We start from the raw sequence: 22,465 nt of genomic DNA, 5'->3' as shown, positions 1-22,465 counted from the left end.
TTGAAAAGGTTAATCAAAGGATGTGGAATAGAGTGATGGAGCCGCATAAATACACTGCTCATGGGTGTTGCCAGGGCTCAAGTCGAGGGTACACGCGGGTGGACGGAGTCTCTCCCACTTTTCCGAGGGCACCTTGATATGTTCATTTCTGGTGATGCCACATTCAATTGGTATGTTAATGGGTCCCCATACTTTTTTTTAGGAGTTGTCCCATGGGTGATGCAATGTGAGAGGTTCGATGAGCACTACTCACAGGCCTGGCTCAGATTCTGAGGTTTCATAGAACTAATACCAACCTTGCAGATAGCACACAACACAAACAGTTTATCTCTTGTAGCTTGACCAATAGGGGTTCTTAATACACAACCCGTGCTCGTCTTATAAACCCAGGAAGGATGAAAGGCTGAGCTGGTCCTTCAGTTTACATACGCATATGTGCAGCAGGGGCTAGTCAAGAACATTCACATCTTTTCACACTAGTTCAACACTGAGATAAGTCATTTCGCAGCAAAAATGATACAAGTTGAAAAATAAATGGGTTTTTATTTAGGAAATGTTTAAGTTGGTCATTATAAATTATGAAGAACTTTGTAAGGAAACTTTTCTTCTTTACCCTTCTCCTTGTTTCCTCCTTTTATAAATATAACTGTAAATGCACTGATCCTGTTTGCTGAAAAATAGTCATTTTAGTACAAATAGAATAAAATATATAGAAAAAGTATGTTGTTTTTTTTTTTTTACAAAAGTGCATTTCAATATTACATCATAGTATTTATGTTAGTTTTAATGAAACGTAGTGCATGTGTCTCAAAATTATAGGGTGTAGTTTAGACTACAGGGTGATGTAAGCATCATGTGATGGCATACATGGCGCAGTTTGGATGGAGCAATGCCAGTTTATTCTGCTCCAATGAAAAGCAGGTCCATGAACTCTCTGCTCCCAGCCTACTCTTGCACTTTTGTGGAAAATGTGTTTTTCACCAATAGGAACTGGGACTCACGGTGTGATCTTTTAAGCTTCGCACGACGGTTTTGGAACCAGATCTAAAAGAAACAGGAAACATATACAGAATTGTATTAAACAGATCAGAAAGATACTTTCTTTAATACGAGTGCATGAATTCCTAATCAAAAGGCATCCTCTCGTGAATGAATGCCCTAAAGGCCATGCCACCATGCTGAAGAACCTCCACGGCAGAGTTAGACAATACTGTGTGATCACGCCCTAGGCGTCAAGGCTCTTGAGTTAGACAATACTTTGTGATCATGGCATAGGCTTCTAGGCTCTTGAGTTAGACAATACTGTGTGATCATGCCCTAGGCGTCTAGGCTCTTGAGTTAGACAATACTGTGTGATCATGCCCTAGGCGTCTAGGCTCTTGAGTTAGACAATACTGTGTGATCATGCCTTAGGCGTCTAGGCTCTTGAGTTAGACAATACTGTGTGATCATGCCCTAGGCATCTAGACTCTTGAGTTACACAATACTGTGTGATCATGCCCTAGGGTTCTAGGCTCTTGAGTTACACAATACTGTGTGATCATGCCCTAGGCATCTAGGCTCTTCAGTTAGACAATACTGTGTGATCATGCCCTAGGCGTCTAGGCTCTTGAGTTACACAATACTGTGTGATCATGCCCTAGGGTTCTAGGCTCTTGAGTTAGACAATATTGTGTGATCATGCCCTAGGAGTCTATTGTGTGATCCTGCCCTAGGCGTCTAGGCTCTTGAGTTACACAATACTGTGTGATCATGCCCTAGGCGTCTAGGCTCTTGAGTTAGACAATGCTATGTGATCATGCCCTAGGGTTCTAGGCTCTTGAGTTACACAATACTTTGTGATCATGCCATAGGCTTCTAGGCTCTTGAGTTAGACAATATTGTGTGATCATGCCCTAGGCGTCTAGGCTCTTGAGACAAAGAAGCAATTCAAAGCAGAACTTGGATGGAATGCCAGGGAGCCAGTTTCAAAGGCTTCTGCTGAATCCAGAATATGGGCTTTAAGGTAACTGCAATATATACTCATGCCCAGCTTGAAGAATAAGGACAATTCTATATTTCAGATAAAATACCCACTGGGTCAAGTAGAAGATTCGACCTTGATAAACAATACAGGTATACAACTGGAATCAAGAGTAATATTCACCATAGCTGCTCATTAGCTTTTCAAAAACCCATATATCGGAAAGGGGATCCAGTAGAAACCTCTATCTAATGGAATTTCCACAAGAGCAGTGTCCCAATTATATTGATAGCTGCTGAGTAGGTTTTCAAAAACATATAGGCCAGAAAGGGGATCCAGTATAAACTACTGTCAGGTGGAATTTCCCCTAGGGTAGGGCCCCCATACTTTTGACAGGATGTGTGTTAGTGTATAATTGCATGCATTGTGTTTGGGGGCGTGCAGTAATCGATGCACAACAATAAATAAACCCCAGCCCTTAGAGGATAGACGACAAGAGCAAGAGACTGGGCCTTAAATCGCATAAATAAAGCCTGCTTCATAAACAGCCCTGGGTGCTCTATAAACCGCGCGCAGGCAATGGAGAGTTGTGAAGATACCACACACAGATATTCCATGTGCATACAGTGGAGGACTGGCTGGTAAAACAGACAAACCACGTGCATGAAGTGAAGGGCTGGGGGGAGGGTGCAGTCACATATAATCACAAATGTTATTTATTTGCATACATACAGGGAAACAAGCTCTTTTGGTCACAACGGAGCGTACAAAAGCAAATACAGCAGGTAACGGGAGGCAGTGAGTCCATTATAATGGGGAGAGTTTGAGCGTCATGGTGACCGGGTTTGAGAAGGGGTATATTGGACAGATACCGGGAACAATGCAGTGGACAAACTTAGGGCAAGTACGTGTCAGCGGGCAGGCAGTCTAGACAGCTAAGCATTAGCTGTCACCGCAAACTATTATGTGCTGGTGTGGTGGGGAACAGAGAGGGAAGAGTCTGGTTAGCAGTGAGGAATGGTGTCAGCAGCAAAGCTGGAGAAGGGAGTCAAGAGGATAGCTCAGGAGGTGGATTTTCAATTTTCTTTTAAATAGATTGATGTGGACGATGTTTCAAAGTGCAGAGGGGAGGGAGTTCCAAGGAGGTGGAGCAAGCCAGGTGAAAGAGCGCGAGCGAGAGGAAGCACTGAGTCGGCGAGGTGCCACAAGGGTGGTGGAGGAGGCAGAGAGAAGGATGAAAGAGGGTTTGTACTGTGTCTGCGAGGTGGCACAAGGGTGGTGGAGGAGGCAGAGTGAAGGCTGAAAGAGGGTTTGTACTGAGTCTGCGAGGTGGCACAAGAGTGGTGGAGGAGGCAGAGAGAAGGATGAAAGAGGGTTTGGACTGTGTCTGCGAGGTGCCACAAGGGTGGTGGAGGAGGCAGAGAGAAGGATGAAAGAGGGTTTGGACTGTGTCTGCGAGGTGCCACAAGGGTGGTGGAGGAGGCAGAGAGAAGGCTGAAAGAGGGTTTGTACTGTGTCTGCGAGGTGCCACAAGGGTGGTGGAGGAGGCAGAGAGAAGGATGAAAGAGGGTTTGTACTGTGTCTGCGAGGTGCCACAAGGGTGGTGGAGGAGGCAGAGAGAAGGCTGAAAGAGGGTTTGTACTGAGTCTGCGAGGTGCCACAAGGGTGGTGGAGGAGGCAGAGAGAAGGATGAAAGAGGGTTTGGACTGTGTCTGCGAGGTGCCACAAGGGTGGTGGAGGAGGCAGAGAGAAGGATGAAGAGGGTTTGGACTGTGTCTGCGAGGTGCCACAAGGGTGGTGGAAGAGGCAGAGAGAAGGATGAAAGAGGGTTTGTACTGTGTCTGCGAGGTGGCACAAGGGTGGACAGGGCTTTAAGTGGGGTAAGAAATCGAGGGGGGCCTCATTTGGGGGCGTGGCTTGTGGGAGGGGCGTGGCCTAAAAAGTACGCAAATCGTAGGGTATACACACAAATATATATAAATGTTATATATTTGTGTGCGTACCGTACTATGGTTTGTGTACTATGCAAGCTATCTTTTCTAAACATAGAGAATGTAACATATTTTTACGTTTATAAAAGATGGCTTGCAAAGTACACAAACCATAGTAAGCTACACACACAAATATATAACATTTATATATATTTGTGTGCATACCCTATGGTTTGCTTAGTTTTCAGGCCATCTTTTTTAAACATTTCGGGTTTATAAAAGATGGCTTTGAAAGTACACAATTCAAGCCATCTTTTATAAAGCTTTGACTACGGAAAGCTTTATAAAAGATGGCTTGAAATGTGTACTTTCAAAGCCATCTTTTATAAACCTCGAAATATGTCGAGGAATCCCCAGGTTCGCCGAGGGTTAAAGACGCCTCGGCGACCTGGGGAAACAAAGGGACAGTAACTGCCTCTGGTGACCTCTCGCGCGAGGGGTCACCAGATGCAGTTACTATGACTGACGGAAGTGGCAGCCAGGCACAGCATCGCTGTGGTTGGCTGCCACTTTTGTCAGATCGCCTGACTTCATGGCAGGCGCATGCATCTCGGGATAATGCATCCTGCCAATGTTGCGGGCGGTGGGACGGGGCCCCGGCAGGGCCCCGGCTCAGCCCCACTTCCCCGGCAGGCCCCGGCCCACTTTAAGCACTGGTGGTGGAGGAGGCAGAGAGAAGGCTGGAAGAGGGTTTATACTGTGTCTGCGAGGTGCCACAAGGGTGGTGGAAGAGGCAGAGAGAAGGATGAAAGAGGGTTTGTACTGTGTCTGCGAGGTGCCACAAGGGTGGTGGAGGAGGCAGAGTGAAGGCTGAAAGAGGGTTTGTACTGTGTCTGCGAGGTGCCACAAGGGTGGTGGAGGAGGCAGAGTGAAGGCCGAAAGAGGGTTTGTACTGTGTCTGCGAGGTGCCACAAGGGTGGTGGAAGAGGCAGAGAGAAGGATGAAAGAGGGTTTGTACTGAATCGGCGAGGTGCCGCAAGGGTGGTGGAGGAGGCACAGAGAAGGCTGAAAGAGGGTTTGTACTGAGTCAGCGAGGTGTCGCAAGGGTGGTGGAAGAGGCACAGAGAAGGCTGAAAGAGGGTTTGTACTGAATCGGCGAGGTGCCGCAAGGGTGGTGGAGGAGGCACAGAGAAGGCTGAAAGAGGGTTTGTACTGTGTCCACGAGGTGCCACAAGGGTGGTGGAAGAGGCAGAGAGAAGGCTGAAGGAGGGTGTGTAGGGGTCGATCGAAGAAGACAGATGCGGCAATGCCTCACCGTGCATGGATTCATGCACTAGTAGGAGAAATGTGAATTTGGTTCCGTTTTGCACAGATACAGCCAGCCTGCTAGCGATTGGAGGAAGCCGGGGGAAGCGAGGGAGTTCAAAGAGAGTCCTGGAAGTAAAGGTGAGGGCTAAGTTGCCAACCATTGAGGGCTGAGGGAGCACACACACAAATACACCATGTGCACGCAATAGAGGGCTGGGGGTTTTGTTATATAGGAACATAGTAAATGTGGATATCACATGTGAATGCAAGGGTGGGCGTGAGGGATGTGGCACGTATGACTACATGTACGTGCAATGAACGGCTGGAGGGTGTCACAGAGATCTGCCAAGTGTAGGGTGACCAGATTTTCTAAAAAAAAAACCCGGACGGTCTATGGAAATAGAAGTAGGACTAAAGAAAATACACATTCGACTTTGGTCCTACTTCTATTTCGTTGGCCCGTTGCGGGGGTCATGGAGGGGGTGTGCAGGCACACTCCTCGCATTGGAGGAGAGCGCTGGGGAGGGGAAGGGGGAGGAAATGGGGGCCCATTCTCACAGGAAAAGTTGCGCCGGGACCCGATTTCGAAATGGGCCCGGCAAAAAAAACCGGCAAAAAGGTCTGTAATCAAAACCCCGGACGGGGTTTATAAACTAAAAAAACTCCCGGGACCCCGGGACGTCAGGTGATTTCCCCGGACTGTCCCGGGAAAACCCGGACGTCTGGTCACCCTAGCCAAGTGCAGATAAGGGTGCAAGCAAAGGCCTGGAGCATATTCACAGTCACCAGGGGCCTGTTGCCGCAACGATCTGCACTGGCGAAATTCAGGAGATGCGTATATGCACACATCAGTTTACACGTGATGCCTCGTTCCCAATACACAAAGCCTTCAACTGGAAGAAATACGATGTCTGACGCATCTTTCAGGTTCTCATGTGCAAAGGTGAATCACAAAAAACCTGCCCAAAAGGCACACTAGCGAGGCTGCACACAACCCCAGGCGCGCCCCCGTGTAAAGCAGTGGAAAAGTGGGTATTGCATGATAGGTGCGAATGCCAGAGGCATCTCCTCATTTATGCCAGTGCACATGCTTGCGAATCGGGGCCCTTGTGCAGGAACCTACACAGATGCAACTTGTTCACGCACAGGGCACGAGATACACACACAGAAATTCCATATGAGTGCAATGGAGTTCTGTGGTGAAACGACACATGATAAACCCGGTGCACCAAATAACAGGAAGTGGGGGCTTGGAGGGAGGGGCGTAATGTGCAAAAAAGATAAGCAATGTCTATGCATCTGAGAACAGGTGCCAGTTGGGGGAGGGGAGTTCTCGCTATAGTGCGCCATGTGCATCTTTTGGTGGTCTGTGCGAGATTCGCCAATAGTGGAGGGTCGTGTGGAGATGCGGAGTGTATGTCAGGAAGTGCGGCATGTTAACGGTATTTAGAGAGCTATTGAAAGCCCGCGCGGCCTGTATGGACTCACTGCAGCAGGCGCTGCGGGAGGGAGTAGGCTTTACCTGGATCCGGTCTTCGTCTAAATCCAACTTGTCTGCCAGCTCCTCTCGGATGTCAATGCCTGGGTAGGAGTTCAGGCGGAAAATGCCTTCCAGCGTTTCGATCTGCGGGTAGAGGCAAAGAGACAGGGCCGTGAGTACAACAAGTGGAACCGAAGATCTCTGCGATGCGTCGCGGAGCTGTTCCGTGTGTAACGGAACGGCTTCTGTTTGCATCGCATCTCGGCAGTGCACGGCAAGGAATGTAACCGCATCTGTTTCTAGAGAATACCACTTGCAGTAACGCCATCGGACTACGGGACTTCTAGGCAGTATGGGAGTGATCCCTGAGAGACCACTGGAGTGCAGTCATGTGCAGCCCAGCACACCCACCTGGCTCCTGGTGAAGGCGGTCCTCGGCCTCCGGCCCCGGTACCAGCTCAGGTCTCTGCGGTACAGCACCTTCTCAGCAGCCGGGCAGCGCTGCTCGTATCCCTCGCCCCCCTCCGAGAGATCCGGCCGATCGCCGGCGCGGAAAGCGGGGGCCGCAAAGGCCATTCCGGTGAGGGGCACGCAGGAACTTTCGGACACTCCTAGGGAAGGGGTAAACAAAAATACCGAATTTAAGCCAAAGTGAATCCTCAAAATAAGCACAGTTAGCCTCATTAAGAGTTTGGAGATAGTGAAGCAGGCAGTACTTGGAAACGCTGCCCCTCTTACACTTTACACAGTTACACGTTTTGCGAGGGCAGTAGTGCCCCACATTGAACTACAACACTGAGAGCAACTGGGTCCCCTTGACTAGCGTCATGCGTAGACGGTAATACAATGTGGTGGTGTTACCGCACAGAATACTATCAAAGCATAGCTCATCCTGCCGAAGTAACACCTTGCACCCACTATTACCAGTTGGGGGCGGAGGGGAATCAGGCGTGAAGTGCTTTATTAAATCGTAACGTTCCTAATATAACCAATACACCTCGAATGACATACACACGCGAATACATAGTTATAACCATCCACACACGCAACGTAGCCTCTAGGCGCTTTAATAAAGTGGTATTATTTCCCAAGACAAAAGTGCTCATTGCGGATCTCTTCTTTTGCCACTGCAAACACTGCTGGCAAGGAACAGGAGACCATGCTTCTGCCTTTCACCCTCTTTTCCCCTGCTGATCTGTTTCCTCTCTTCATTGTGCACCTAGCCACCCTCTGACCTTCGGGACCAGGTACCCGCTCACCTTGCCACCCTCCTGCACTGCCTCCGGGCCACCCCTTGGCACTGGGGTCTGTGTCTGTGCCCATACAGTCCCCACCCAATTTTCTTCTGCACTTATCATATATACCCTATCTGCTTATCCTAACACTTGCCACTTACTGACTGCACTACCACTGTTTATTTATGCATTTTACTTATTTAATATTCTGTTCCGCACTTTCCGCCTCTCCCCTTCCATGCACCCCCTGCCCCCCCTTTTCCCTTTTCCCTTTCCCATGCACTTGCGCGCTCTCACTGTCACTGGGCCTAGTAAGATCGTTGTTTTTGTTCTCCTCTGTTCCCCTCCATTTGCCTGGTCGCGCTCTGAAACACTCGTGTACGAGCGCGATATAAATAAAAGTTAATTTCATGCACTGCGGTGGTTATGAGGTACTTCGGTGCACTAAATCTTTGACTGATGCTGTTAACACCGGGTGGTGGGGCGGAGGGGGGCGGGGGGGAGAGACTGTGTAGCGAATTAAATCACCCGATGTCACATGTACAAATGACAGGACCAAAGCTTCCAATGCGTCACCGTTATCAAATAGCGAGAGCATGTGAGCAAGAGATGTACCACGTGAGCTTTCATAAAAGCATTAAAAGGGACTCCTCGCTGCCACACCTTGGCTTCTCGGGCTCCAGCCTTACACCCTGGATGCTCGGGCTCCAGCCTTACACCCTGGACGTTACACCCTACACCCTGGCTGCTCGGGCTCCATCCTCACACCCTGGCTGCTCGGGCTCCATCCTTACACCCTGGCCCTCCCTGCTCGGGCTCTATCCTCACACCCTGGCTGCTCGGGCTCTATCCTTACACCCTGCCTGCTCGGGCTCTATCCTTACACCCTGGATGCTCGGGCCCCAAGCCTTACACCCTGGACGTTACACCCTACACCCTGGCTGCTCGGGCTCCATCCTTACACCCTGCCTGCTCGGGCTCTATCCTTACACCCTGGCTGCTCGGGCTCTATCCTTACACCCTGGCTGCTCGGGCTCTATCCTTACACCCTGGCTGCTCGGGCTCCATCCTTACACCCTGGATGCTCGGGCCCCAAGCCTTACACCCTGGATGCTCGGGCTCCAGCGTTAGAGCCCGCGTGGAAGAACCACCTGTTCAGGGAGCACACGAAAAGCAACCTGCCGGTCAGACGTCAGGGCCTTCCACACGCTGCAATCCAGCCAGTGCACAGCAATGGGTGGCACAGGCCTGCCTGCTGGACTCTGCACTTCAGCAGGTGCACATTATTTGTATTGAGCCCAGCGTATGTGTTCAATGGAGAAACACACCGGGCACACCTAATCATTAAATCAACATACCAAATGAAATCACACTACATTGGAATGTTCTAAAAACGCGGCCCAGGAGATGCGCCGCAGCACCCGTACCAGCGCGCCTGGATCCAGTAGGAACCAGATGCCAGTGCTCAAATGGGCATCCGTGTAGAAGCTGCAGGGGGGTACATGGTCACATGAACCTACCATTATTTCAGTCTCCCTCCTTCAACTCTGCTTTTTCTAGTATGCCTTGGACGGGTGAAGGGATGCATGCTGACGATAAATAAACCCAATTTAACCCAATCACTACACACATCATTGTATCAAAGACACCTCGACATACCTCGACTCGTGCAGTGGTCCATCCATGGCCTGTGGGGTCTGATGGCTGGAGCAGGCTCCTTGTCCAGTCCCAAAATGCGTTCAATGGAGAAGGAGCAGCCGGAGGGTTTGTGGTCCGCCAGACTCGTCTGCAATGTGGGGGCGCAGCCAGCGTAGGCAGAACACAGGGCCATGACCCCACCTTCAGTAAAACAGCGGGCCCCCGCCGCACTGAAGAGTTTCTAGCAGGCCCCGGCAGGAATAATCGAGAGGCTACCAGCAACGTGTACAGCACAGCGAGATACTCCCAGCATGCACAGAGAAAGCGAGGTGCTCACAGGACACCCCGACAGTACCCCCACAGGGGCATTTAGGGTTACCCAGACAGCACTAACACGGAGGTGCACCGGGACAGCACCAACACAGGGGTGCTAGGAGCAGTGACACAGGGAGCAGGTGGCCCTGACAGAAGTCACACACAGGAGCTTCCTGCGGGCACACAAGGAAGAGCTGGACCCGACCACAATCACGCAGGGGCGCTTCCAGCAGGACCGCCTTATAACCATGTTGACAAGCAGGGGCTGGGTTTACAACGTCATTAATTACAATCCCCCCATTAGGAAGTTTTAGCATCTCAATGCGAACCCACCCGCCAAGAGCCAAAGGGACTTAATTGTTTATTTGTTTGCCAGTAATTAGCAACTAATGGGGACACCAGGGGGGCCTGCAAGAGGGACAAAAAGTGTTATCTCTTCCAACCAGAATATCGACTTAACTTCCCCAAAGAGGCCGTGCGGGGATATTGCACCTCCGCATTATGCGAAATCATTAATGTATAAAATCCACCGGTTTCCTCGCGTTATGCTTTCACGGACGCCAGCCACCCCAAAACGCGTCAATATAATATGAAGTCAGTCAAGTAATGAGTAATCTCATTTAAGTGAATTTCCTTCCAATGAAATTAAAAAAAATAATCTCTTAATGCTATTAGGGTAATCCTAATGAAAATGCCTGCTTTTTTCTTCGTATGCATATGTGACGCCGAGTGTGGCCAATCGAGAAACAATGGCGGTTGCCGTAAGGCACGCTGCAGCGAGCCGCCATCTTGTCCGGGCTCAGAGTAATTGCCTTCCAAGGGCCGGGCTTAGTTGGCCGACACAGAATCACCCAGTGCTTAACCGAATAACGCACGTGTTTATTTACCTGCTGCAGATTGCCAAGGAGAAAGGCGGCAAATCGAGTTCACTATTGGTATTTTTTCCGAGCATGGATACTGTGACCGCACATTATTATCATAATAAAATACTTAATATGAGTAATATGCAATTGGCCTTCTAAAATGTGTATGGAGGTATTAACGATCTCTGTTTAGGCCATGCGAAAGGCAAGTGCTGATCGTGAAAAACACGTTATTCGAATAATAGAAACAATTCGAACTCTACAGGCTATTTTACTTCCTAACAAAAATTAGGGGTGTGACGAAAAGTATATTCAGTATTCGACCGAATAATAGTTTTTCAAGTATACGACCGAAGATGATCATGAAGCCGAGTATTTATTTCATAACGCATGGTCTAAAGTTGAAATAACACTTTATTTTAACACACATTTAAAAAAAAAAACACCATTTTAAGTGTGTTTTCATGTTTCTCTACATTTCCATCGAAACGTCCTCTTTCAAAAAAACATTAACCAAAAACGGGGCCCAGATATGCGGAAAGGATCTTGGGTGCGCAGCGCCAGTGCCACGTCATGAATGCAACGTGCTAGGTTGCAGTTAAACCAGCTATTGCAAGTTGCGAGGTAGATAGAACGCGAGTTTCCCTCCTTGTAGCTCACATGGAAATGTATCAATGGTCACTCATACGGTCTCAACACATTAACTGTCCCTACAATCCAAGAGGTAACCAACAGCAAAGTGTCAGGACAGCAACTGGCATCAGGTGTGCAGGCAGCATACCACACAGACCGTTTCCTGAACACCGAGACCTCTTAAAAATGCGCCACTTCAGGTATTGTTACCAGGGTAGAACATGGGTCTGAACAAGACAGAGCTCTGCTCCAGAAACGTTTTTCTTCCTTGAGTGCTGTTCAGTCCCAAACTACCCACTGGCGAGCCCAGGAAACTAATATCTGGTTCTGAGCATACACTGTCACCCACAAGCAGCCAGAGCGAGAATGTTTAATCTTTGGCTTTCCAACTTAGTATATATGTCTTGGAATTTATTTTGTTAGCGAGAGCATTGTGACAAATGAAAAAAGCGAAGAGTCCAATTTGCAATACTTGTGTGGTGTCGCCAGTGTTTATGTGTTCCGAGGACGAGTCCTCTGTTACCATTAATCAATGGGCCGTGACCCGCGTGTAGGAAAGGCAGTTCGAGGCTGACGGCCATGAAGTAAAGAAGTGTGGTACCCCAGCTCCTGTGTCGGTGTATCCTTGTATGAATGAGGGTGGCTGACTAGCAGCGTGAGGAGGTCCACTTGCGAGATACTACATTGGCGACGAAGCGGACACGTGTCTTCCACCGTGCCTGCTACCTCAGGTCCAAAGCGCTCGTGGTGAGCAGCGAGGCACCACTGGAGCCGCAGGACATCTTCCGGTCGAGGATTCCCAGAGACAGCGGGTTGAAGCGAGAAGTCTTCCTGCCGTCGAACCAAGCCCCAGCGTAAGCTCAACTAAGGCTCCAACGTGCACATCCTACGCAGGTGGAGCAGCTACAGCGGCTCCTCGCGTATCATCCGTCCGGGCGGGGGGGAGGGATAACTTTTCCCGCCAAAGGCAACGACGCCAGTAGGCGCATCCAATCACCTGCAGGTGGAACAGCGGCTCCCTGTTCACATCTCCGGGCGACTAAGGAGTACTGACCTCCCGCCAACGGCTATGGCGAAAAACAACACAGAGAAGAGCGGTAGGGACACGGCCTCCCGATTTGTCTCCATAAGGATAAGAGGGGTAATATCATAAACCCCAACGCGCACAACGCTCCAGGGCGCGCCACAAAAGCTAGGCCCCACAGGCCCGTCAACACGTGGCACAGCGTCCCCCCCCTTGGCATCCCCTGAATGGCTGCACACAGGACAGCAGGCCTCGCGAGACACACAGCTAGTACAGCGCCAGAAGATCAGCCCATGAGTGGATCGGAAAGGGAGTCACTGACAATCCCAGTGACTCCAGCCAAACCTGAACCCAGAAAGATGACAGACTGCCTTTTAGCCGAACTGCCAGCAAATTTTGACCTCACTGACACCGGCACCCTCGGATCAAGATGGAAAAGGTGGTTGAGGGACTTCGAAGTATGCCTAAAAGCGGCCGGACCACTAGAGGATGAGCAAAAATGAAACCTCTTAATCCATGCTGTAGAATCTAACGTGCAAGACATCTTTGACGAAATACCTGAAAACACCATAGACTCCTACGCCAAACTAAAGACAACGCTCACGGAATATTTCACACCACACACACATGTGGACTATGAACGGCATGTATTCCACACCACCAAGCAAAACAGAGGAGAAACCATAGACACATTCGTCATGAGGTTAAGAGCAAAAATGAAGCAATGTGATTTCAACAACTACTCAAATGAGGAGGCCCTCAGGTCGCAGATCATAGTGGGGTGCACAAGCGCTAACTTTTGAAAACGACTACTTCAACAGCCGAGAAACCTAGAAGAAATCCTATGGCTGGCACGATCAGATGCTGCCCTCGCAGCGCAAGTAGAGGGCCTGGAGGAAATAAAAATCACGCACGATAAGCACGAAAGCCTCAACAAGTTAGAAGGAACAGCGAGAACCAACAGCGATCCATTCTGCTACCGGTGTGGACACGAGTAGCCCCATGAAGGAACGTGCCCCGCCATGGGCCAAACATGCTCCGCATGCGGTGGTGACAACCACTACAAGGCCGTGTGTTTGATATTCCGCAGCAAGATGAGAGGGGCAGGAAAAAGCGGGAAACTCACAACAGAACTGGAGCAAAACCCGCCCACGCAGCACCATCGGGCAGCACACCAACCCCACGAACAAGGACGTCACAGACACTACGATGAACAACCGGAAAGAAGACGAGAACAAAAAAAACTGGAGGGAGAGCAAAACCACACCATCCAGGACAAGACGACGACCCAGGAGATACGTACGGTGCCTCATAGAGCAGTCGCAATCGGACAGCGTGTCAAGTGCGTCATCAGAAGAGAGAGCCCGCCGACCGGAAAAACACCAAGAAGCACAACGGAAAAAGGTGTATTTTTACGCCCTTGGAAACAACACGGCAAAGGAACACAGCCCAATACTACGAATACAAATCAATCAAACTGCTGCTGAATTTTTGATAGATACAGGGGCAACCGTGAACGTAATCAGTGAGGAAGTTTACGAAAGCATACCAAACGCCCCTCGCCTACAGCCAGCAAGAGCCCTCATCTATCCATACGGCTCAAAAACACCCCTGGCATGCAAAGGATTTTTCATGGCATCATGCCGATACAAGGAACACGAGAAAAGCATCCCCATGCATGTACTAGAGGTTGCCACAGAGAGCGGGTGCATACTAAGCTATCAAGCAGCCATAGAGATGGGACTGATTCACATACTATACCGCCTCATGGTGCATGAATATTTAGACCCGACAGCAAGCATTGACCAAGTTTTCCCATCATTATTCAAAGTCCTTGGAAAACTGAAGAACAGACAGATCGGACTCCACATCAACGCCAGCGTCCCACCAGTGGCACAACACTACAGGGGCATCCCCATAAACATTCAAAACTAAGTCGAGAATGAACTGACCAAATTGCTCGAGGCAGATATCATTGAGCCAGCAGAAGGCCCCACACCATGGGTCTCCCCTACAGTACCGGTGCCCAAAAGAGACTCCCCCGACTTCCGGATATGTGTAGACATGAGGAGACCAAATGAAGCCATCCTGAGAGAACGACATCAAGCCCCACGAATAAAAGACATGGTGCATCTATTAAATGGAGCGACAGTATTCTCCAAATTGGACCTAAACAAAGGCTACCACCAGCTGTAACTCTGCAAGAGCTCCCACTACATAACAACTTTTGCCACCCACGTAGTTTTATTCCGTTATAAGCGGCTCAGCTTTGGGGTATCCTCCGCGGCGGGAATATTCCAAGCAGAAATACACAATGTCATCAAACACGTACCCAACTGTTTGAACTATAGCGACGAGATCTTGGTCTTCGGCCAGACTCAAGAGCAACACGATGACACACTAATGAGAGTCTGCATGGCCCTAGAAGAAGCCCGGCACACTTTAAACAAGGAGAAGTGTGAGTTTCGCAAAAGGACACTCCGATTCTTTGGGCACATCTTTTCAGAAAAGGGCATAACGCCAGATCCGGAGAAAGTTAGCGCACTCCGAGAAGCTGAGCCACCCACCACGACCTCAGACCTCAGATCCTTCCTAGGACTTGCAAGCTGTTGCATGAGGTACATACAAGACTTCGCGTCCATCAGCGAACCGCTCAGAGCCCTCACCAAGTTAAACACTGAGTTTGTCTGGTCACCTAAATGCCAAGAGGCCTTCCAAATAATCAAGGACCGCATCTCAGACGCCCAAAACATGGCATACTTTGACCCAAAGAAAACCACGCAACTCATCGTTGACGCCAGTCCCGTCGGCCTAGGTGCCATTCTGACGCAACTGGACGACAGAGAAGGGAGTGGGAAGCACATAGTATCCTATGCCAGTCGAAGCCTTTCCAAAACTGAGTAAGCCTACTCTCAGGCAGAGAAGGAAGGACTAGCGGTTGTCTGGGCCTGCAAGCACTTTTACCTCTTCCTGTATGGAAAGCCTTTCGTAGTAGTAACATACCACCAGGCACTCATATTCATCTATGACAACCCCCAGGCGAATATGCCACCAAGAATAGCCAGGTGGGCCCTGCGGTTACAGGACTACCAGTTTACCATCACACACAGGCCGGGGAAAGAACAAAACCCTGCAGATTTTCTCTCCCGTCATCCAAGAGAAAAGTGCGGACCAGAACCGTCCATAGCTGATCAATACATAAGATATGTCATCCACAGCAGCACACCACAAGGGCTTGACATGGAGCAGATAGCACGTGAATCGAATACTGACCAATGAATCCAAGTCATACTAAGATGCCTAGAAACAGGGCGATGGAAGCATGCAAAGCAGATCCGTGAAACAATGAATGGTGACACGAGACAAGACGTCACTTGCCTCCTAGCCGTAAGAGAAGAACTTGCGAAGTCGGACGAAGGACTACTGCTAAAAGGAACCAAGCTCGTAATCCCGCGAAGCTTGCAACAGAAAGTGCTAGAACTAGCACACGAAGGACACAGGGGCATTGCATCCACTAAAAGGATGCTAAGACAAAGACTATGGTTCCCCCATCTAGACACATCAGTAAAAGAACTACTGCAGAACTGTCCAACGTGTGCACTCGTGAAACCACATACATCACCTGAACCCCTAAGCATGACAGCGCTGCCCGAAGGTGCATGGGAGGAAATAGCCATCCACCACTTTGGGCCCATGGAAGGGGGTGAATACATACTGGTAGCTGTGGACGAATATTCAAGATACCCCGACTTGCAGATAGTCCCGTCCACCTCCGCACATCACACCATCCCAGCCCTTGATCGGATGTTTGCAACCTACGGAATACCCAAGATAGTCAAGTCCGACAACGGACCTCCAGTCAGTGGACAAGATTTCCAAAGATTCGCCGAATATATGGGTTTTCGCCACAGAAAGGTGACACCCTTATGGCCACAGGCAAACGGAACAGTAGAACGCTTCATGAGTAACATTAAACGCACGACACAAATCACGCGCCTCACCAGAGAACCTGTCGAGAAGCTACTATACCAACTCATGCGAGATTACAGAAACACCCCACACAGCACCACTGGGAAGGCACCATCTGAGGTGATGTTTGGGCGAACCATCAGAACGCGGCTGCCACATGTGGCAGCTGAAGAAGATCAGTATGAGAACGACACTGAAATAAGAGAGAAAGATACGCTCACGAAAGAGAACATGAAGAAAGCTGCCGATGCAACTCGCAGGGCCAAGAGAAGTGACCTGGCACCAGGGGACCTGGTAGTGGTCCGACAACCTCAACAGTGCAAAATCATAGCTCCATTCAATGAAGAACCACTCATCATCGTCAAGAAAAAGGGATCCCTCATCACCGCAGAAGGAGACCGCAGGATCGTAACAAGAAACTCATCTCACTTCAGAAGAATTCCTCATATCCCAGGTTCAGGCAACACAAACATGAATGACACGTTATCGCAATGGGATGCTCCCTATGAAGGAGACAGCGAAGCCTCCGAGGTCGACATGGCGCCAGAAACATGGACAGACTCATCGGCGAAAGTGGATTGTCGACCACAAAGAACAAGAAAGAAACCACATCGCCTCATTGAAGAAATGAACTTAGAGCACGACTAAATGTTTAGTAAGGGGAGGGTGTGGTGTCGCCAGTGTTTATGTGTTCCGAGGACGAGTCCTCTGTTTGTTACCATTAATTAGTGGGCTGTGACCCACGTGTACGAAGGGGCGGGGCTACCGCCAGAAAGGCAGTTCGAGGCTGACGGCCATGAAGTGATGAAGTGTTGCACCCCAGCTCCTGTGTCGGTGTATCCTTGTATGAATGAGGGTGGCTGACTAGCAGCGTGAGGAGGTCCACTTGCGAGATACTACAACTTGCTCAATAGGGTTTCTTGCTGAATCACATTCACGTATATATTCCAAATCTAAACATGTGGGGCTTCTTATGGTCCCAAAAACTCTTAGCTTTTATTCAAATGGCGGGGGGAGAGGATGTTTTTTCCATTTCCAGCATTGATTCTATGACCAGACAGTAGGCTCATATTATGCATTTCAATCTTTACTCTGAAACCACAGCAGCAAAGAAAAAACTTTTACAAACAAAAAAGTTGTAAAGAACAGAACTAAATAGAGTTCAATGTCAATGTAAGGGAGCTCCCCAATCCATCATGGAGGACAGGTAATGCCCCGCAGGAGACCAATGAGCAGGGACCCTTCCTTATAAAAGTCCATTACTCTAATCCCAACTCCTCTTTCTTTGCTGCTGATGCCACAGCTAAGTCACACCTTATTGTGTTACCTTAGAAACGCTGGTTGTGGGGCAGCTGTATAATTGGGTGCCAATGTTGCTTTATATTTCACAGTACGATTTGGTGAAAAATGGAGTTCATGGCTTCTATTGTGATTTTGCTTTAGTTTCACAGACGTGGTTCTTGTGGTATAAATAGTATATAGTACTTTATATGGCCACGGGTGCCATCTGGAATTTATCAGTTCAATATTGATTTTGTGTCTGAATGTTGAAAATGGAATTACATTTCCTTTTCCTCATTGGGGAAATCTACTTGGAAAAGCCTGCGGGTAGCAGCGCTTTCCTTTTTTTCTTTCATTGTTGTTTATGACCTCGCTTGCGCGTCGTGTGAAGCTTTGCTTCATTCCACCGACGCCCGAGCTTATGCCGGTCAGGACGTGAGGCCTTTGGGACTGGCGTTGCGTGAAGGGTTTTTCTTTGTGAATGTTGACGCGCGCGGCCTGTGAAGCTTCGCTTCAGGCCTTCCGCGGGTCATAATGGCGTCACAAATGTTTTCATTAAGGTGATTTATGTACTTTATAATGCTACGCGGCTCGCATACAGCGCTTCCTGAATGTTTTCATCCACGGGGCGATTTAGAGCAGCACACAAATGTTTTCATTTGAACAGTGTTTTATGTCTTCATAACTGCTTACGCTGCTCGCGTACAGCATCACTAATGTTTTTCACTCAAAGGGTGTTTTAGGGCCTCATAAATGCTTAAGCTGCTCGCGTGCAGCAGGACACAAATGTTTTATGTTTAAACTGTGTTTTATGTCTTCATAACTGCTTATGCTGCTCGCGTACATTGTCACTAATGTTTTTCACTCAAAAGGTGATTTGGGGCCTCATAAATGTTTCCACTGCTCGCGTTCAGCGAGACACAAATGTTTTTCATTTAAATTGTGGTATGTCCTTTTAAGAGCTTATGCGGCTCGTGTACAGTTGCTGGCTCAGTTTCAGCAAGGCTTGTTCCTCTAGCAAGCTTACCAGCCTTGCATCGCTGCTTTCCATTCACCCGGCTGGGCTGTGCAGTAATTTATAGCCTGCTCGGCTTTGCTTTTCCCAGGGCAGCGTTGTCCTGCTTTATGTTGCCCATTCTATTTATTTATTTATTTATTTTCAGACAGAGACAGAATAGCTCAATGACAAGAGCTACAAGTTTCCATGCTCAAGGACCTGGGTTCGCTTCCCGCCATGCCCAGGGTACACTTATGGGTATAGGTGTATTCTATTTTATTTTAAATTTTGTTTTAAATTGTTCAGCTTAGGTGACATAACCTGCTTGGTTTCAGGCTCTGCCTGCGTTCTAATACGGGGTTACCCCTCGTGTACTGCTGGTTACCACACCCTGCTCGGGTGAGCAGTTTGAGCGGCACTTGCTCAGTGTATTCCTCCCTTAAGGTTGGCAGCTTTGTTTAGGTGCTGCATATGTCAGATGTCATATTTCATGTAAGTGTGCCATTGCCTGCTCGGTTCCAACCTCTGCCTGGGTTGTATGCAAGGTTTGCCCCTCGTATTCTGCTGGTTACCACCCTGCTCAGGTGAGCAGTTTGACATACACTGGCTGAGTGTATTCCTTGCTTAAGTTGACAACGTTGTTTGTGTACTACATGTGGCATTGATGATTACCATCTCGGTATGTGGGCCATACTTGGCTCGGTGACAGGTTTTCCCTGTGTTTCTTCTGCGAGGTGAACCCCTCGTATACTGCTGGTTCCACACCCTGCTAGGGTTAGCAGTATGGGTGCATTTGCTCGGGGTACTCTTTGCTAAGCAATATATATTTAAGTGGTGCCTGGAACACATTTGCGTTTTCAGAAAATACCCTCTGAGGGCGTAACCCCTCTTCCTTGGGTATTTTTATATTATATTATTTTTATTAATTTCTTAAGTACTTTAAAGAAAAGAGTGTGTAGAGGTGGTTGTAACAGCCCATGTGCGGGGGTTGCACCTTCCTCTCTAGCCATCACTCTGGTGTTATCCTTCGTCTTTAGTTAAAATTCTGTCGCCTTTTGCAATAGGTTAGTTTCAGGACAACTCAGTCCTTCCTTAGGTTTGGCTTTCCCGATATCAATTGCTCCACCCAATACCTGTGCTGATTAAGCTGCAGTATTTTCTCTCAACATGAGGAAGAAAAAGATGAGTTATGCCTCTATTGAGGTCTGCAGGGCTTGAGGCTCTCTTTAGTGGGGACGTGTGCTCCCTTACTATGGGTCCCTTTTTGACTTTCATTATACTATTGGACTGTTGGTGGAGACAAGATCAGCTCGAGGGTAACTGTTCAGTTTTGTTGCATGGCAAGTTGAGCAACGGTGTTCTACCTGGATGAAGTGTTTGGAAACACTTGATGTTATCAGATGGACGAGTTGCCAAATAATAACTTTCTGGCGCCTGCCCCATGGTTTTTCTCCCAAAGCTTGGCCTGTTGTTCAGCTAACCGTCTAACAGTGTGTTACAATTTCTCCTCTATTTGGGAAGTACAAGCAGGCTTCTGTACCCTCAAGAGAGTTGTTTAACCTCTTTCGTTTTTTATATATATATATATATATTTCTTTTTTTTTTTTTTTTTTTTTCTACAGTACAGCAAATAGAGTGCTGGTTTTCACATCCGTGCTGACCATACTGTTACATGTTCCTAATTTGGTAAGGTATAAATCAGTCTTTTAGCCTGCTGAGATCGATAAGTGATCACCTCACCCCACACACCGTTGGTAGTAGTGATGAGTACCTCTAGTATACCTGAGGGTGCGTAGCACTGTATAAGTGCCATCTTTGCTATGGATAATGTGCTTAATTTTCTTCCCCTGATTCCTTAGTGGCCAGTCAGCCTCACACGAATACACAGACTCAGACCTCAGGGTTTGAAGGGACAGTGGTCCCAGATTCTTCCACAACCTTTCATTACGATATACACCTCTTAGAGTAACTCCCGATGGTTTCTGTTTCCTTTTCACAGGAGTTCTGGCTCGTGGCCAGTGCAGGCTCACTCTGAGCATTTCCCTCCCGTCAGTTACTTTCCTTTGCGCTATTCCTGGTATCTCAATAAGTTAAGTGGAGTTCGTCCACGGGCAAGGGGTTGGTTAGAAGTGCAAGAGTGTATTTCTTTTAAGGGTGTAAAGCGAGGCTTTAATGTGGTCCTCAGGGTAGCCTTCTTCTGGGTTGCAAGGTTTTCCTTGGATAAGTGGGAGCGGTTCTCCTCCTTTGGGAAGGCTCTATATCCCTTGGTGGGAAGAGGGGTCTGGGAGTGATACTAATCTCCCATCCAAGTTATTACGCACCTCTACCACTATGCGTGCCAGCGTCTCTACATTAATTATCAGAAGGTGTCTATCAGTGCGATTCCCAGAGGGCTGGGAGATATATATATATATTTAGTTAATGACTGGATTCTCCTAGTCACCTGCATGGCAGGTGGACCTTTGGTTTCACAAGAGTTTGTTTTTGCAATAAGGTGCCAGCTCAGGGTGCTGCGAGCTTCAAGGTTCTTCAAATGGGCTGAAATATAGGTTGGGCCTCTTCTGATGTGCAACTTCAGTTTAACTGTTTACTGATCAGTTATTTGCATTTTAGAGTCTTGCTAAGACTTTGGAATTTAAAGGTCCTCCTTCGGTTAGTTTTGATCCTCTAGGGGATTTTTCAACCATGGAGGAGGGAACAAGGTTCAAGCACCGGGCATATCTACAAGGGGGTTTAGATATCGCTATTATGGTAACGATTGGAGGTAAGATACATTTTTCCTCCTTGCCAATGTTGGCCTCTTAAGAGTCAGGTTTGTAAATATCTGCCTTTTTTTGTCATGGTAGCAGAGTCCTTCTTCAAGAGCTCGGGAGGTCTGAAGGTCTCCGTGTTGGCGGGTTGACAGGTGTAGCTTTTCAGGTGGGCCCCTCTCTTCCATTCTGCTTCTGCCTCCAGAAGACATCCTTCCTTGGTATACACATATGCCTGAAGACAATTGTGTGTTAAGTCTATTGCTTTTCAGGTCTGCTTAGGATGTGTCGTCCTATTACAGATGAATAAAATTACCTTTTACTCCCATTTTACCTTTTATGAAGATTTATCTTTCCCACTTGGTTCCCCAGTGTTGTTATGTGACATGCCCTGTTTCTATGTGATATCTTCCTTTAACGCATGGGATGGAACCTACAAACTTTCACCCCTATGGGGTACTTTTCTTTATCTCCAGGAGAGCTAGGTGCTTATTTTTTCTTTGATTTGCTATCTAGGTTCCCATAGATGGTATGAATTTAAGTGTTTTAATGTTTGATTGGACAACGGACGCGTTTATTGTTCCGATGGGTTTTTCCTAACCTATTAGTATAGGAAGACTTTGTTCAATGTTTTCCCCTCTTTTAACCAGTTGGTTTTGGTGGCCTGTAAGGAACGCTGGAATTGGCACATCTTCCTGTTTTCCTTGCAGTGGATTTAGTTATGCCTTATAAGACAGTTATTCAGGCAGCCTAGTCTTGGGCAATTCTCTTGCGGTCAGCTGATTGATTTAATGAAAGCATTTAAAACATTTTCTTTTCCTATTATTTTATTATATTATTTTATTACATGGTGTATTGTATTGATCATGTTGTACTAATGGGTGCAAGGGCTTCGAACTTGCATAATATGAGCCTCCTGTCTTGTCATAGAATGGCTAATCCCCCACACTAACGTGAGATGGGGGTTTAGACTCTATTAAAGACAAGGAGGCGAATATTATCCCACCCACCCACCCTTGATATGATTGGATATGACAGTTATGACACGCATGTACACAGGTGTTTCAAGAGAGAACAT

At 48.2% G+C, this 22,465-nt stretch overlaps 1 protein-coding gene across 1 annotated transcript; it reads right to left on the bottom strand.

Moving 5' to 3' along the window:
• Positions 1-596: 596 nt before the first annotated feature.
• On the bottom strand, positions 597-9,748 carry HESX1 (HESX homeobox 1). The gene is made up of 4 exons (XM_069643029.1): positions 9,577-9,748; positions 7,094-7,293; positions 6,725-6,826; positions 597-1,044 (listed from the first exon to the last, which is right to left on the bottom strand). The coding sequence occupies exons 1-4, from the start codon at positions 9,746-9,748 to the stop codon at positions 946-948; spliced, it is 573 nt and encodes a 190-aa protein (XP_069499130.1). The 3' UTR covers positions 597-945.
• Between the last annotated feature and the right edge of the window lie 12,717 nt (positions 9,749-22,465).

Source organism: Ambystoma mexicanum, chromosome 2p (genome assembly GCF_040938575.1).
Source record: "Ambystoma mexicanum isolate Mex_15411 chromosome 2p, UKY_AmexF1_1, whole genome shotgun sequence".
Classification (NCBI taxonomy): Eukaryota; Metazoa; Chordata; class Amphibia; order Caudata; family Ambystomatidae; genus Ambystoma; species Ambystoma mexicanum.
Note: the sequence above shows the minus strand (reverse complement) of the source record. Positions and strands in the feature narration are given on the sequence as shown.

Coding starts and splice junctions, on each gene's coding strand:
- HESX1 (XM_069643029.1), bottom strand. CDS start 9,748: ATGGCCCTGTGTTCTGCCTACGCTGGCTGCGCCCCCACATTGCAGACG. Junction 7,294..9,576: donor GGACCACTGCACGAGTCGAG/GTATGTCGAGGT, acceptor CCCCTTCCCTAG/GAGTGTCCGAAAGTTCCTGC. Junction 1,045..6,724: donor TAGACGAAGACCGGATCCAG/GTAAAGCCTACT, acceptor TGTTTCTTTTAG/ATCTGGTTCCAAAACCGTCG.